Source organism: Vipera berus (genome assembly GCF_964194415.1).
Source record: "Vipera berus genome assembly, chromosome: 2".
NCBI lineage: Eukaryota > Metazoa > Chordata > Lepidosauria > Squamata > Viperidae > Vipera > Vipera berus.
The window spans coordinates 109,127,127-109,143,794 of NC_138203.1; the positions used below are offsets into that span (position 1 = coordinate 109,127,127).

Sequence of the window (16,668 nt, forward strand, 5' to 3'; positions counted from 1 at the left end):
GTTCCGCAGCGGAAAGAAGCAGGCAGGCTGCTTCTTTCAGGCATGCTGCTTCTTTCCGCAGCGGAAAGCAGGAGGCAGGCTGCTTCGTTCCGCAGCGGAAAGAAGCAGGCAGGCTGCTTCGTTCCGCAGCGGAAAGAAGCAGGCAGGCTGCTTCGTTCCGCAGCGGAAAGAAGCAGGCAGGCTGCTTCTTTCCGCTGCAGAAAGAAGCAGGCAGGCAGGGCGCGGAGGTCCGGAGACCTGCCGACGTTTGGGGAGGTTTGCGCGCGCACCTCCCCAAACTTTGTCAGGTCTCCGGACGGCGGTGGCTTGGGAGAGGTGCGCGCGATCCCGGAAGCACCAAAGCCTCGGCCGCGCACAAGTCCTCGGTAAGTTTTTTTTGTTGACTGGAGTATAAGCCGAAGTGGAATTTTTCAGCCCAAAAAGTGGGCTGAAAAATTCGGCTTATACTCAAGTATATACGGTAGTTCTAATAAGTTTTGAGTCGGGTTGGCTGATATAAAGGCTGCACAGATTTTTTTTAAAAATTATCCTCTGTTAGGGCTCTCCTCACCTTCTGATCAAGTTGTTGGGTCCATTTGACCTGACATCTTGTTAGGTCTGGTGTAGTGATTGCAGGGACAAAACAGTCCTTGGAGGGTATCTGCCAGATAAAGGGCTTCATGTGTATACACAGTGGCAGATGATCACTTTCTAGGTAAGGCAGGACTTCAAAATTTTCTATATAATGTAGTAAGTCTATAGAAGTTAAGATATAATCAATGGTGCTAGTTTTGGTCCCTGTCATAAATGTAAACTTGCCAGGATAGTCGCCAGCCCATGAGCCATAAGATATGAAAAGATTACATTTATTCACCAACTTTGCAAGACAGAGGCCAGCATAATTAGCTCTAATGTCTTTAGAGAGTTGTATGAAGGAAGTGCTGGTTTGTATAGGAACCTCCAATGGTGGATACTGATTATATTTCATAAATAATGTATACTCATCTGGTCCCAATCTAGCATTAAAATCTCCCCCTAGTAGGACCCTGGTATTTGGGTGTTCCATAAGTTGTTTATTAACATAGTGTTCCAACTCCAGCCATACAGCAGTGGTTTCAGCTTTTCTTAGTGAAGGAGGGAAATAAACATTAATTATTAAAAGCAGGACCAAGTCCAACCTGAGAAGAAGGGCCATAGCTGTATGTTTTAAAAGGGTAATAAGTGTGGGCTCTGTTCTCAAGTTAGTAAAAATAAATATACCCAGCCCTCCTTCCAGTCTCCCTGTGACTCTGCCTGGCCTTGCTTCTAGCTTATATAAATGATAGCCATTAAGAAGGAGATCATCAACAGTCCAGGTCTCTTGCACCAATATAATATCCTTATCTATCAGAGGATCAGAGTAATTAAGGCCTCTAAATCGATACCACCCGGCTACATTCCATTACATGACGTTTAAAGTGTTTTTCTTGCACTGGCCTTCGTATAGTCAGTTCAAGTTCTCCATAGGGGCACTTGTTGGAAGATAGTTATAATAATTGTTATTTGATGCATTTAACCAAGAATTAGTTTTGCGAGACTAAGGGGACATCATCCATAACAGCAAATTTAGCCCCACCATTTATGTGGGGGAAGGAAGCATGACTCTGTCTCTGCCTCTGGTTGCCATCAGATAGCTGGAGCAGAGAGTCTTCACCTTTCTCAGCAGAATCCCCATCTAGAGCTCATGTAGATTCATGTCCATTTTGGGGGGGGTGTGCAGTTGGAGGTTCATCTTGTTAGGGAATATTAAAGGCACTTTTGACTCAAGTGAAGTTGGAAGATGGATTGTATCCTTAGAGTCTGCACACCTAGAGGGTGCTGAATGCTGGAATAGTTTGGTTTTTTTGCTGTTTATCAGGGTCTGAGTAAGTCAGTACAGTTACCCCACTGTCAGCCTGAGTAACCATACTTTTTTTTACTATTGAGGAAATGGTAGGTGATTGGATAACTATATTGCCACAAGTCTGAGCATTTGGTGAAGCCAAATTAAATAGAGGCTTTGCTGTAGATTGAGTTGTTGTCAATGCTTCTTTTAAATCGTCCAGTCTCTGAGTATTATTAGCTTGCTCAGGTTCTGGCAATACACCAATAAAGTCTATCAACATTTCTTCTGGCACATCCTCAGCAGATTCAGTAGCTGTGGGTAACTCAGTTTGTGGATCACTTCTCTGCTTTCTCAAGGTCGATTCAGCTGCCGCTGCTTCAAGCTTATCAGTATGAGGTCTGTTGCTGCTTGAATGTAAAGCAATAATTCCCTCATGGAGAGACGGATCCAGGAGTGGGCACACTTTCTCTGAGCAGAAGACATGTATTGGAAATATTGAAAAACTGCTCAGGTAGGGCTTCATTCTAAAAAGCATTGAAGGAATATGGATTGCTTGAAAGATAACAAAATTTCCATACATTGTCTTCTTGCTGGCAACCATTCTGCATGTAGTAAATCTATCAGAGTGTACTCGCAGTGGAGCAGCTGGCTCAGAGACAGCCTAACAGCTTTTCTATCACTCCAGTGTGCTCTATGCCTTCCGTTGTTGTAAATTTGCAAGGTAATGTGGTTGGTCTGCAAACTGAAGTTATAATGGTCACCTCTTGAGCTATCTGATTGAGTGCTGTTTTCTTTGTAGATATTCTTTCCTCTCATGTTTTTAGCAGGGAGAGAAGGGCCTGTTCTAGTTTCCATTTCTGTATTAGTCATCCCATGTCTATCGTTAGGTGTCCTCCTGGGTCCTTCTGCAACGTTTGGGTGACTTTGCAAAAGACTCTTTCAAGCAGTCAACCTTATTTGTGACAGTTGATAAAAATTCGTAGATTGAATTTATGGTTTGAACTGTAGGCAAACATCGTCTGGAAAGGAGATCAATTCCATTCTCCCTTTCTAAATTTGTTATTACCCCATCCTGTGCATGGAAAGCAGGTGCTGAGTTCCAAGGGAGGGGGGGAGATATTTTCTGTGAGTGAACAGAAAGTTCTATATGCTGTTTGCTTTCAAGTACAGTTTGTAAATCCCATTCCAATGAGTCACATACAGATGAGTTACTTACTGGAGCAGACTGTCTATTTGCAGCGAAATCTTCCATTTTCTGCTGTTTCAGTGGCTTGGAAGAACTCTGTGCTGCCAAATATACATGCTGTCTCTTTCTCCTTTTTCCCATTCTTGAAAAATCCTGAGCTCGATGGTATGTTGTTATTCTCAGACCAGGAGAAAAGAAGTGTCGAAGGGAAACTCATCAAATCTGCAGATGACACTAAGTTGGCAGAAATAGCCAACACACCAGAAGACAAGCTCAGGATGCCCAAAGATCTTGACAGACTTGAACAATTGGCCCTATCCAACAAAATGAATTTTAATGTGCAGAAAAGCAAAGATTTACATTTAGGCAGGAAAAACCAAAGGTATAAGTACGGGTTAGGTGAGACCTGGCTGAAAAAACAGTAACTGTGAGAGGGACCTTGGAGTCCTAGTATATGATCTCTTGAATATGAGCCAGCAGTGTGCGGTAGCAGCCAAAAAAGCTAATACTATCCTGGGTTGTATTAACAGAGGCATAGAATCAAAATCACATGAAGTATTAGTACCACTTTATAAAACCTTAGTAAGGCTACACCTGGAATACTGCAACTAATTTTGGTCACCACACTACAAAAAAGATGTTGAGACTTTGGAAAAAGTTCAGAGAAGAGCAACTAAGATGATTAAGGACTAAAACATATGAAGAATGGTTGCAGGATTTGGGTTTGGCTAGTCTAGAGAAAAGAAGGACTAGGGGTAACCTGATAGCAGTATTCCAATATTTGAGGGGCTGCCACAAAGAAGAGGGGGTCTCATTATTCTCCAGAGCACCAGAGGGCAGGACAAGAAACAATGGTTGGAAACTGAACAAAGAGAGAAGCAACCTGGAATTAAGGAGAAACTTCCTGACAGTGAGGACAATTAACCAGTGGAATAGCTTGCCTTCAGAAACCATGCATGCTCCATCACTGGATGTTTTAAAGATGAGACTAGACAGCCACTTGTCTGAAATGGTATAGGTTCTCTTGCTTGAACAGGGGGCTGGACTAGAAGACCTTCAAGTTTCCTTCCAGCTCTATTCTGTTCTGTTCTGTTCTGTTCTAGGTACTTAGATCTTTTCTAGTAGAGACAGATGTAAATAATTCAATCTCAGTAAGGAACTTTAAAGCAGAACTTTAACTACGAAATCAACAAGATTATCCATACTATGTATTCATTTTACACTTGAAAGCTATCAGTATCTTTGGTTCTGAATTCTAAATTGTTGTCCTCTGATATTACGAAGAAAGTTTTCAATTTTCTGTTACTCACCACAGTATGGTGCTGATGCAGCTGTGGCCAAGTAAACTTTAACCTCTCTAGGCAATGTTTTCATGCTGAGTCCTCCATTATCCAAAAGTCCTAAATCAACATTATAATACAGAAGAAAACTGAATTCCATGGTGCATAATTAAAGAGTGAACATGCAGTTACTACTGGGTATCGAATTTGAGATTTTGTAGGTCTCACTTTTCATTTAAATAGCACAATTAGGTATGAAGAGGGAAAACTTAAATGTTTGAATCAGGTGAAATTCAAGGTGTGCAAGGTAAAGGCAGCATCTGTATCCTTTCCCTCCTATCCATTAATTATACCAGCTATAACACTGACTCTTAGAAGAATTCACACACAAGGATATTTCTCTTCCAGTAGGGGCAAGCAATATCTTGCGTGGTGTGAGTCAAAATGCAGGTTCTAGGCCAGGGGTGTCAAACTCAATTTCATTGAGGGCCGCATCAGCATTGCGGTTGCCCTCAGGGGGCCGGGTGGGTGTGGCCAGGGTGGGCGTGGCCTACTGGGTGGGCGTGGCCAGCTCTACATCATTTGTGTCAAGGGTGCCTATGGGGGCCTGGGCAGGAGTGGGACAGATCTGAGGGTCTCTGGCAGAAGAAGATGGGACCAGGAAAGTGCCAAGGCATGGTCCACCGGAGGAGCCTCATTGTTCCTCTCAGGCCATGGGGGCGGGGGCTGGACAGTGGCACGGAGGTCAAATGCCTAGCCCAGCCTTCAAGCACCCACGGCATAAGCCCAGCTCCACTTCCCCAAGGGGGTGCCCAGCTGCATTTACCTCCTCAAGGCTGCTGCTGTGCTTGTTCTCCTTAGCCAGGTTGCTCATGATGGGTACGAGGGCAAAATCAAGAGGGAGGCCCATTCCCTCTCCATGTGAGGAGACCTGGTGAATCATATCGGGAAATCCGGGGATTCCAAACAGCTAACAAAACACCGGCCCGGCAGACTTTTGACAGTTGACAGCTGTCAAATGGCCGCCAGAAGCAACAGCGCATGCGCGCCGCCCAGCCGGCCGCCATTACCGATGACAGCTGTCAAACGGGCTGCCGGGACCAAACACGCACGCGCCGGATTTGACAGTTCCCGGAACTGTCAAAATCCGCAGTTGTTCTGAACCAGCCCTCTTCTCGCAACCCCTAATTAAAAGAAGAGTCTGGAAAGCGTCCAAGGCTAAAAGGCTTCTGCCAAGATTTAATTACGCAGTTAACAAAAACACAAGAGCTTGTCTTCTCAAGCGGAAAAGTTGCTTTCAGCAACCAGCCCCTCCCCAAACACTTCTTTTATAGAGAGCTCAGGGCGTGGTCTCCCTGTGCCTCCTCCCGAGGAGTCCCATAGTCTTTCTTTGTTTGTCCCTGCTCGTCTGCCTCCTGCGTCGGGCGTCCTTGAACAGGGCCAGCTGTGGGTCATCATCCTCCGCACTCTCGGGCTCACACAGCTGAGAAGAGGTCCCCGGCTGAGGACTCTGCAAAGCCTCCAAATCATCATCAGCCGGTTCGTTTCCCTCCTCCCCCACATCTGAGTCCTCCGATACATCGGACCCGGCTGTCGGACCCACAGGCTGGCCCTGAGTCACAACAGCAGTCCACAATCTGGTCCTCCGAACTGAGCCAAGCGCTCAGCTGAGAGGAATTCCCCGACAGCCGCCGAGCTGTCAGAATGCCGCTTGCCGATTGGCCGCTGTCCGAGCGGCGGGAAAGTTATTGTTACCTGATTGGTTGAAACGTTTGACAGTTCACTATATAAGCCGGGATTGTTTTGACAGTCAGCTGCCCGGAGCTGAACTGAATAAACCTTTGAACTTGCCTACGGTCTCGCTCTCTGTCTTTGTAAAGACATTTCACCTGGCGACGAGGATGGGATCCCGGTACTATAGAGCTGCCTGCTGAGCTAAGTCACACCGCAAAGGAGTTCCGATCCCTCTCGCTGACAAGTCACTGCTGAAGCCACTTGAGGGCAAAGGAACCCTTCTGCAGCTTGTACAGTACTGCGGACCCAGACCATGGCAAATTTAGGCCACGTTAGAGAATTCGACGTCCGCCATCCCGAGGGATGGGAATCGTACTGGGGGCAAATTGAAGGCTACCTCGTTGTCAACAAGATAACGGAGGACCGCCACAAAGCCGCAGCCCTTCTCTGTCTCAGCGGGCCCGCCGTTTACGACATCGCGGTAGGGCTCTGCAGCCCAGACCCCGTCGCGACCGTCCCCTACGCTGTGTTGACCGACCGCCTCAGCAAGCACTTCATGCCCCGACGGTCTGAGCTGTATTGGTGCCTCCACTTCGCCCGCCGCCGCCAGCAACCCGGCGAAACGTCCACAGCCTTCGTCGCGGGGGTACGTCACGCCGCCAGCAGGTGCCAATTTCCAGACCTGGAGGACCGCATCAGAGACCAGGTTATCGCCGGTCTCTCTAACGAGCGGCTCCAGTGGAAATTGGTAGCCAAGGCCACGATGGACCTCGCTCAACTCATACTAGAGATCATGGCCTACAAAGACAGCCACCGCGAGGGCTCCCCTGCGTTCAGAAGCAGCCCGGCCGGGTAAGTCCACCACACCTGGGAGCCGGACAACGAGCAACCAGAGACCTACACCGGCGTAGACGACATCATGTCCCGCTTCAACAAAATGAGCACCGACCATGGAAGGAACCGCAGGCCATTCAAACCAGCCGCTCCAGGCCAAAGACCCACCTCCACCGGCCCCAAACCGAAGTGTGCCAGCTGTGGCGGGGCTCATGCCAGAGCCACATGCCGTTTCAGAAACGCCAAGTGCCACGGATGTGGGAAGACCGGGCACATTCGCTCCGCGTGCCGCAGTTTGAACCGGGAAACCCTCCACGAGCTTGAGGAAATTCCGGCAGGTAGGACTAAGGTCCCTTTTCCCGCCAAGGAAAATCCCCAGCCCTCAGTGTTGTCCATTCGGGCCAAACAAAAAATCTCGACCATCCACCATTTACAGCCCAAGATTAAGATCTGGGTTAAGATTCAAGGGGTGCCCTGTGAAATGGAGGTCGACTCCGGGTCCTCCGTTTCGATAATGTCATGGGACACTCTCAAAAAAATTGGGTTTAAAAGCAGACGCCGTATTTCCCTACAGCCCTCCAAAATTCTCCTTGCAGACTTCCAGGGGGCTGCTATCCAATTAAAGGGACAAGCACAATTAAAAGTAGAATATAAAAAATTCCTTGGGCACTTAACAGTACAGATCACAGAGGCACCCAGAACTAGCCTCATCGGATTAGACTGGTTCGAGGCTCTGGGCATCCGCCTGGAAGGCACCCACCGCATACAGTCCCAAACCCTAGAACAGGTCTGCCAAGCGTTCGCCGATGTCTTCGACAGAACGCTTGGCAAATATACCGGCACCCCTATCGACCTCAAGCTAAAACCTGAGGTGGGTCCCATCCGCATTAAGGCAAGAAGGGTCCCTTTCGCGCTGAAACAAAAAATCGAGGCAGAATTAGATCGCTTAGTCAGCCTCAGGGTCCTAGAACCAACAGATGGGGGAACCTGGGAGACACCCATCGTGACACCAGTTAAACCAAATGGGGACGTGAGAATATGCGCAGACTATAAGGCAACCCTGAACCGCGCACTGAATCCCCATGCATACCCAGTCCCCGCAGTTAGGGACGTGCTCTCTGAAATAGGTTCTGGGTCAATATTCGCCAAACTCGATCTGGCGCACGCTTTCCTTCAGCTTCCTGTCACCCAAGAAACAGCAGAGGCTCAAACCATTGTTACACACCGCGGCGCCTTTAAGGTAAACCGCCTTCAATTCGGTATTTCAGTGGCTCCTGGTATTTTCCAGGAAGTCATGGAAAAAACGTTAAAAGGAATCCCAGGGGTCTGCCCCTATTTCGATGACGTGCTCATCGCAGGGGAATCTGAAAACAACTTAGCAACCAGACTGCAAGAGGTACTATCCAGATTTCGAAAAGCGGGGTTAAAACTCAAAAGAGAAAAATGTTCCATAGGCGTCCCATCCGCAGATTTTCTGGGCTACAAAATCGACTCGCAAGGAATCCACCCCACTAACTCTAAAATTCTCGCAATCAAGGCCGCCCCCACACCCAAAAATAAAACAGAGCTCCAGGCTTTCCTTGGGCTTTTGAATTTTTATCACGCCTTCCTACCTGGAAAGACAACCATCGCAGAGCCTCTCCACAGGTTGCTCGACAAAGGAGCAGCCTGGCAGTGGACAACAGTCCATGACAACAGTTTCAAAGCTCTCAAACAAATGCTATCCAGTAACGCCACTATCTCCCACTATAAAGAGGACAAACCTCTCTGCATAGCCTGCGACGCATCCCCATATGGGATCGGAGCAGTTTTAAGCCATTTAGACAGCGACGGCATTCAAGCCCCGGTGGCCTATTATTCCAGGACTCTGTCCAAAACGGAAAGAAATTACGCCCAGATAGATAAGGAAGCCCTGGCAATAGTGGCGGGAATAAAAAAATTTCACGACTACCTTTACGGCCGCCCCTTTGTGATTTACACAGATCACAAGCCACTGCTAGGTTTGTTCACCTGGGACCGCCAAACCCCCCAAATTTTGTCCCCCAGGATGCTGCGCTGGACAACATTCCTCGCAGCGTATTCCTACCAACTGGTATACAAGCCGGGACACCAAATGTGTCACGCTGACGGTCTCAGCAGACTGCCCTTACCACACACGAACCAGACCCGGCCCCAGCAAGCAACATCTTAGCAATTCAGGAACTCCTGGAATGCCCACTGACAGTGAACGATATCGCTGCAGCAACATCCCAGGACAAAACGCTTAGCAGAGTGTTAGCATGGGTACATACTGGCTGGCAATCCTCCTGTCCAGGCACAGAATTCCAGCCATATTTTTCCAGACAAAATGAATTAACCTCTCACCTGGGATGCTTACTCTGGGGGTGCAGAGTAATCGTGCCACCCAAACACAGACCCAAGGTACTGCACACGTTACATGAGGGCCACCCCGGCATCGTAAAAACAAAAGCCTTGGCCCGCAGCTACGTTTGGTGGCCAGGAATAGACCAAGACATAGAAAAACACATCGCTGGCTGCTATTTGTGCCAGGAATCCCGCCCGCTCCAACCCAGAGCTCCGATCCACAAATGGGAACTCACAAAAAACCCCTGGTCCCGCATCCACATTGATTATGCCGGACCTTTTCAAGGGCAGGTCTTCCTTATAGTAGTGGACAGTTATTCCAAGTGGCTGGAGGTTCTCCCGGTTCACAGCACAACATCCACCGCAACCATCCAAGCCCTCAGGGGAATCTTCGCAACACACGGTCTCCCCGACGTTATAATATCAGACAATGGCCCACAATTTACTTCTCATGACTTTCAGATCTTCACGAGGAGCAATTGTATTAGGCACTCAACGTCGGCTCCCTTCCACCCATCGTCCAATGGCCTTGCGGAAGTTATGGTGAGGACCACCAAAGATGCCCTCAAAAGAATCATCATGGGGAACTGGTACCGTCGCCTGGCGCAATTTCTCTTAGCCCACCACGCTACGCCCTGCTCCTCCACCGGCAAAAGTCCGGCTGAACTCCGATGGGGTCGCCGCCTGGTGACAAGGCTCGACAGACTCCACCCGGACAGACCCGCAGCCGAAATGACCCCCAACGCCCAGCCAAAAACATTCTCCAGGGGTCAAAATGTCTGGTCTCGGGATTATGGGGGAAGGGATAAGTGGGTTCAAGGGGTTATCCTGGACCAAACAGGACCGTTGTCATACACGGTGGACACAGGGACAGGACTTACACAACGCAGACACGCAGATCAGCTCCAACCCAGGTCACCCCCCAACCCCACCCTGCAACCGACTCTGGAGAAGGCCGCGCCACCCGACACCCCCGGACCCATCGAACTTCCCCTTCCCCAGGACCCACTACCAACTGCCGAAACCCCTCCAGAGACGACTCCACCGGCAGCACAATACGAAGGTAGCACCCCCTGCCTCCGTCGGTCCAGCCGAGCCAGAAGACCCCCCGCATACCTCGCGGACTTTGAATGGGAGGGAAACCCGCCGACTGACAGAAACCCTGTTAACAATACTTGTTGTAAAAGTTCAACCGTTGTTACCAATAACATACCAGTTCAGGGGGGGGAAAGGGGGTGAATCATATCGGGAAATCCGGGGATTCCAAACAGCTAACAAAACACCGGCCCGGCAGACTTTTGACAGTTGACAGCTGTCAAATGGCCGCCAGAAGCAACAGCGCATGCGCGCCGCCCAGCCGGCCGCCATTACCGATGACAGCTGTCAAACGGGCTGCCGGGACCAAACACGCACGCGCCGGATTTGACAGTTCCCGGAACTGTCAAAATCCACAGTCCACAATCTGGTCCTCCGAACTGAGCCAAGCGCTCAGCTGAGAGGAATTCTCCGACAGCCGCCGAACTGTCAGAATGCCGCTTGCCGATTGGCCGCTGTCCGAGCGGCGGGAAAGTTATTGTTACCTGATTGGTTGAAACGTTTGACAGTTCACTATATAAGCTGGGATTGTTTTGACAGTCAGCTGCCCGGAGCTGAACTGAATAAACCTTTGAACTTGCCTACGGTCGCGCTCTCTGTCTTTGTAAAGACATTTCACCTGGCTTTGTATCCAAAGCTTCCTTAGCAATAGGGAGACCCCCCAGGATAGGCCAGGAGGAGGAGGCAAGGGGATGGTGAAAGGGCAGCAGGGCAGGACTAAGGTAGGACTTCCCTCAGACATTCCCTATCCTTCCTTCCTTCCAAAGAACAGAGTGGTGGGAAAATATTTGAGATGGGGGAGGGAGAAAAACAGACAAGAAACACAACTGGGGAAGTGTCATCTTTCGTGAGGAATGAAGAAATGCACCATTGCCTGGAAATGGCCAGCACATGGCCCTCGCCTACTTCACATATCAGCTTGGTGGGCTCTATGGGAGGGGATGCCATGAGCAGCGTGAGAGTCGATGTTACCTGCACATTGCTGCCCAGCCCCTAGCCTGCCCAGTTTTGGCAGATAGCGGGGTGCTCTACTCACAGTGCCGAGAGGATGAGCTGGGTGGCATGAATCTGAAGAGAAGCACAATGTTGCCCAATCCCTAGCCTACCCGAAGTAGGCAGGGCCATGTGCTGGCCACTTCCAGGCAATGGTGCATTTCTTCATTCCTCACAAAGGGTGATAACTCCCTGGTATGCGCCGAGGGGGCAGTGCCGACACGGCACGGGACGGTCCCTCGCTGTTTCCAGATGGCCTTGTGGAGCTAAGACTGAATGTATTTCAGCATAGATGACCACCACGAAATTGTACATTGGCTCCTGGCCAGCCTGGGCCGAGGCCAAGACAGCGGGGGCCGTTCCCTTACTGTTTCCAGGATGGCTTCGCGGGCCACATGAAACCACTTCACGGGCCGCTACTGTTTTGAATCTTAGGATTGGACTGAGTTCTTCAATATGAAAATCGGTTCCTACTCTTCTCCCCCTCCCCGCCCCGTGTAACTATGGATATTCCATTCTTTCTTTTTCTGTTCCTTTTTTGTTAAATAAGGGAATGGGAACAAAATGGCTTTATTGCTGCTACACTCTGATTTACTATGTATATACTTGGAAAGTAAACAGCAAACTCTGCTGCGGAATTGGAATCAAACATTTCAACAACTTGCATTTTAGAATTTGTTCAGATTTTGGGTATGCAAGTTTTAACTTTGACAGAATTTTCAATAAAATATTATGTCCTCAACAGAGACCTTGATTTCATTTATCATTTAATGGGAAGCACATTTCTCACAGAAGATGGAAGGCCTGCCATATCCTGACTCCATTCACATTCCAAATTTTCAAAGTGTAGATTCTGAGATCACTGGAGAAGTAACATACCTAATGTGGGACAGGAGAGCAGGAAAGGATCGAAGCAATCTAAACAGTGACCAGCTAAGAAATTCTTATAACTGGAGCAAGGGAAAGCCATCATTGGACAGGAATCTTTCAAGACGCTGATGTAGAAATGCACAGCTCTCATATGGTCACAGATCAGGTACTGGTAGCCTGGAAAGGGAAAGAGATGGAGCCTATGAAACTGCTTATCAGTCATCATTTTGGTGGATGATGCCATGTCTCATTATTTTTAATTTCTTTGTTGGCCATCAAAATATGAATCTGATTACAGTTTCACTACTTTTTTTAAAAAGTTAATTGGCACAACAATCAAAAAACAATAAAAAGGGGGAAATGGCCTGGCAATGGGGAAGGGGGGTTATTGGTGATTTTGAGTCAGTCTTGACTGCTAGCAACTTCTTGGACTAATCCCTGGAGTTTTCATGGCAAGGTTTTTTTTTCCAAAATGGGTTACCTGCTTTTTAGACAGAATGACTGACCCAAAATCACCCAGTTGGTTTTGTGCCTTATGTTCTCAGAATTTCTGGCCTGATGCTTAAACCAGTACATCAAATAGTTCTCTGTGGAAATGTATAGGAATATTTTCTTTAAAAATGGTCCTTTCCTTGCCCTTGTTTTTTAAAAAAAAAACACATCAAAGCTTAATTCAACTGTTTTCAAATCAGTTTTTTAAAAAATATCTTTAAAAAATTGTTAAAAAAAATAAAATGAAAAACTTAAATATAAACTTAAGAGAAAGAGATTTTTAATTCAGGAAGATGCTAGTGTCATGGTTACGACAGATGAAACTCTTCAAAAGAACTTTGAGGCATTGTTTGCCTTAAAGGATCTTTTATTCAAGTAGCAAAATATCAGCACTACATAATCGAAGCCAAAAACTGAATTCCCCTCCCCTGGGCACATAGTATCAAAGCACAATTCCCTCCTCCAATTAACAGTCATAAATCACATTCCCCAATTAGCTTGAAGCCCGGGCTTCCCCTCCAGCTCTCCAGCCCACCAATTCTTTATCAGCTCTGTGCTCAATAACTTTGATTCTCATGCTAAGTTTAGTGTTGTTATGTCTAGCTGGACTCTCATTCACATCCCCCTCTCCCAGCATCATCTAACTCTAAAAGCAAAAAGGAAAAAAAGATGGCTATATTTCCATCTGTTGTCAATGCAAAAACATCCCATGTTAGCAGCATTGACATCCTCCCCCCCTTACAAAAAGGACAAATCCTGTAATGTAAACAAAAGCACAGGTAGGGATTGTCTCTCAATTTATTAGGGTGTTTCTTATAGAACCTATTAATGAGTTTGTCAGCTTTCACATTGCTAGACTTCAACCAAGTGGCCTTAGACAACGAATATCCCTTCCATTGTACTAAGTACTGCAATTTTCCTTTAAAAATTCTAGCATCAAGAATACGCTTTACTTCATAGTGAGTCTGTCCTGCCACCATAAGGGGTCCTGGTGCTTTCTTAGGTGGAGGTCTTAAAGTAGAAGCCCGATAAGGTTTCAACAGGCTGCAATGGAAAACAGGGTGAACTTTTAGGAAAGTTTTAGTTTAGGGAGTTTTAATTCCACTGTGAGCAGGTTAATGATCTTTACAATGGAGAAAGGTCCCAAGAACTTCAGTCCTAACTTCTTACTAGGTAATTTGAGCTGTAAATATTTAGTCGACAGATAAACCTTTCCCCCAACTTAGAATGTTCTTTGAGGAGCCCTTTTTATCTGCCTGCTTTTTATATGTCTCAGAAGCCTTTTTTTAAAGTAGTTTTCATGGTTTTCAAAATTTCTTCCCATCCCCTCACCCATTGATCAAGTGTCTGGGAAGTGGAGGGCTCCTGGGGGTATTCGGGTATCGGGCTGAACTCTTTTCCTGTGGCCACTTTAAAAGGTTTGAAGCCGGTGCTGCTGTGAACAGAGTTATTGTAAGCCACTTCTGCGAAAGGGAGGATGTCAGTCCAGTTTGTTTGTTGGTAGTTAACACAGCATCTGAGATATTGCTCCACCATTGAGTTTGTGGATTCAGCCGCCCCATTAGTAGACGGGTGAAAAGCAGATGATAGACCTTGAGATAAGCCAATTAGTTTAAGAAAAATTCTCCAAAATGTAGCTGTGAACTGCACCCCCCTGTCCAAAATTATTCATTTAGGTGTGCCATGCAGCCTGTAGATGTGTTTCAAGAACATTTTGGTCAGTCTTTGGGCAGACGGGAGCCCTTTGCAGGCAATGAAGTGAGCCTGCTTTGAGAATAGATCTAACACAGTCCGGATGACTGTATTTCCTCTACTTTCAGGTAGATCAACTATAAAATCCATAGCAATTTCTTCCTATGGTTGGGAAGCATCTGCCACTGGTTGCAATAACCCAGGGGTTTTCCCCAGAATTCTTTTCATGGTGGCACATACAGCACAACTCTGGACATAGCTGTCCATGTCCCATTTCAGTCCTGGCCACCAGAATTGCCAGTGGATGAGGTGTAGTGTTTTTAAATATCCAAAGTGCCCAGCCTGTTTTACGTCATGGCCATGTTGGAGAGTGTTAAGGTGGAGGGTCTCTGGCAAGTATAGCTTTCCCCCCTTGTAAGCCAAACCATCCCTGCATGTTTGATTGTCCTTGAACCATTGGTCAGTGAGGAGCTCTTCTTTTATTTTTTTTGCCCCAGGGTCATCAGGGTTAGGGGCTCTTGAAGGTGGGACTCTGCGTGGCATGAGTTGAGAAGCTGTTTGTGGATTGGAGATAATTGTCTCATTAACCTCTTCACGCTGGCTTTTGTACTGGGGCAGTCTGGATAGAGCATCAGCTAAGAAGTTTTTTCCTTCTGATATGAAGGAGTGAAGTTAAAACAGTTAAAGTACTACGCCCATCGTACATGTTTTGGGGACAATTTGCGGGGAGTTTTCAGTGCTTCTAGATTTTTGTGATCAGTCCATACCTCGCTCCCTTCTAGATAGTGTCTCTTGTTTAAAAGAGCCTAGTGAATTGTGAAAGCCTCCTTTTCCCACACAGCCTATCTCCTCTCTCACTCAGTAATTTTTTTTGAGGTGTAGGCACAGGGTTGTAGGGTCCCACTCTGGCTCTTTTGTAGTAGTACAGTTCCGATGGCCACATCGCTGGCATCGGCTTGAAATACAAAGGGCTTCCCTGGGCAGGGATGCTTTAAGACCAGTTCAACAGCAAATAGTCTTCTTAAATTCTCAAAAGTGGTCTGACAGTTCATAGTCCATGCTAGTGGTTGGCTGGTCATGGCTTTCCTCCCTCTTTGCCTGTTTTTAGTAATTCCGTAAGGGGTAGGGCAATTTCACCAAAGAAGGGGATGAATTGACGGTAGAAGTTAGCAAATCCTAGGAAGCTCTGGAGCTGTTCGCGAGTCTTTGGAGGCTGCCATTCAATTATGCCTTTCACTTTGGTAGGGTCCATTTCAATGCCCTTAATGGAAATTCTGTAGCCAAGATAATCTAGTCAGGTCTGATAAAACTCACACTTTGATAGTTTGACATAAAGTTTGGCATTCAACAGTTTCTTTAACACTTCTCTCACTAATTTTCTGTGGTCAGTCATATTCATGCTGTATATCAGGATGTCATCAAGATACACCAAGATACATTCATTTATACAAGAGCCCCTTTGTATAAATGAACATGTAGAACCTAATTAATCAGCTGCATGAAGACAGCTGGGGGCCTCTGTAGTCCAAACAGCATGACTTTAAATTGATAGCTCCCTATGGGACAGTTAAAAGCAGTCTTCCACTCATCTCCCTCCTTTATCCTCACCCGGCAATATGCCTCTCTGAGGTCTAATTTAGTGAAGACACTCCCCTTTGCCAGGTGGGTTAGTAAGTCTTTCAGGAGGGGGAGGGGGTATTTATTTTCCACACACACCGTGTTCAGACCCTTATAATCCACACAGAGATGAAGCGACCCATCTTTTTTTCTTTAAACAACACCGGGGCTCCCACAGCAGACCTGGCCCATTCAATGAATCCCCTCACTAGGTTTTTCTCCAGATATCACTGCATCTCCTCCATTTCAAGAGGGGATGTAGGATACATCCTCAGTCATGGGAGTTTGGCTCCCAGTAACAGTTTGATGGAGCAATCATTGGGTTGGTGGAGAAGCAGGGCGTTGCATTATTTCTCACTAAATGTCTTCACTAGGTCCCAGTACTCGCTGGGAATGAGTGTTCTGTTCCAGCCTACAATCAGCCCTGCAGAAATGTCAGGGACAACCCCTTTGTTATTTTCAATAGGCTGGAATTAGGCCAACCAAATTTATTCGCAAAAACTAAACAAAACAGTTCAAAACAGAGTAAAACAAATACAGACCGAGACTATATCAGAAGCTCTTCAAACGGTTGCCTTCAGCAACCAGCACCTCCCACACATTCCCCTTTTAAACAACAGTCTCAGGGCGTGGCTTCTCTTTGCCTCCTCCTGAGTGCCTCATTGCTT

The 16,668-nt window shown here is 47.1% G+C and overlaps 1 protein-coding gene across 1 annotated transcript in view; it reads right to left on the bottom strand.

The window, feature by feature from the left end:
• The window catches only part of PLA1A (phospholipase A1 member A), a gene marked incomplete at its 5' end in the record, with an annotated part of 71,175 nt that overhangs the window by 14,569 nt on the left and 39,938 nt on the right, over nt 1–16,668 (bottom strand). Inside the window, 2 exons of the mRNA XM_081319816.1 lie at nt 4,340–4,429; nt 12,209–12,376. Coding sequence (XP_081175942.1) covers nt 4,340–4,429; nt 12,209–12,376 — 258 coding nt within the window. The remainder of the gene's footprint in view (nt 1–4,339; nt 4,430–12,208; nt 12,377–16,668) is intronic.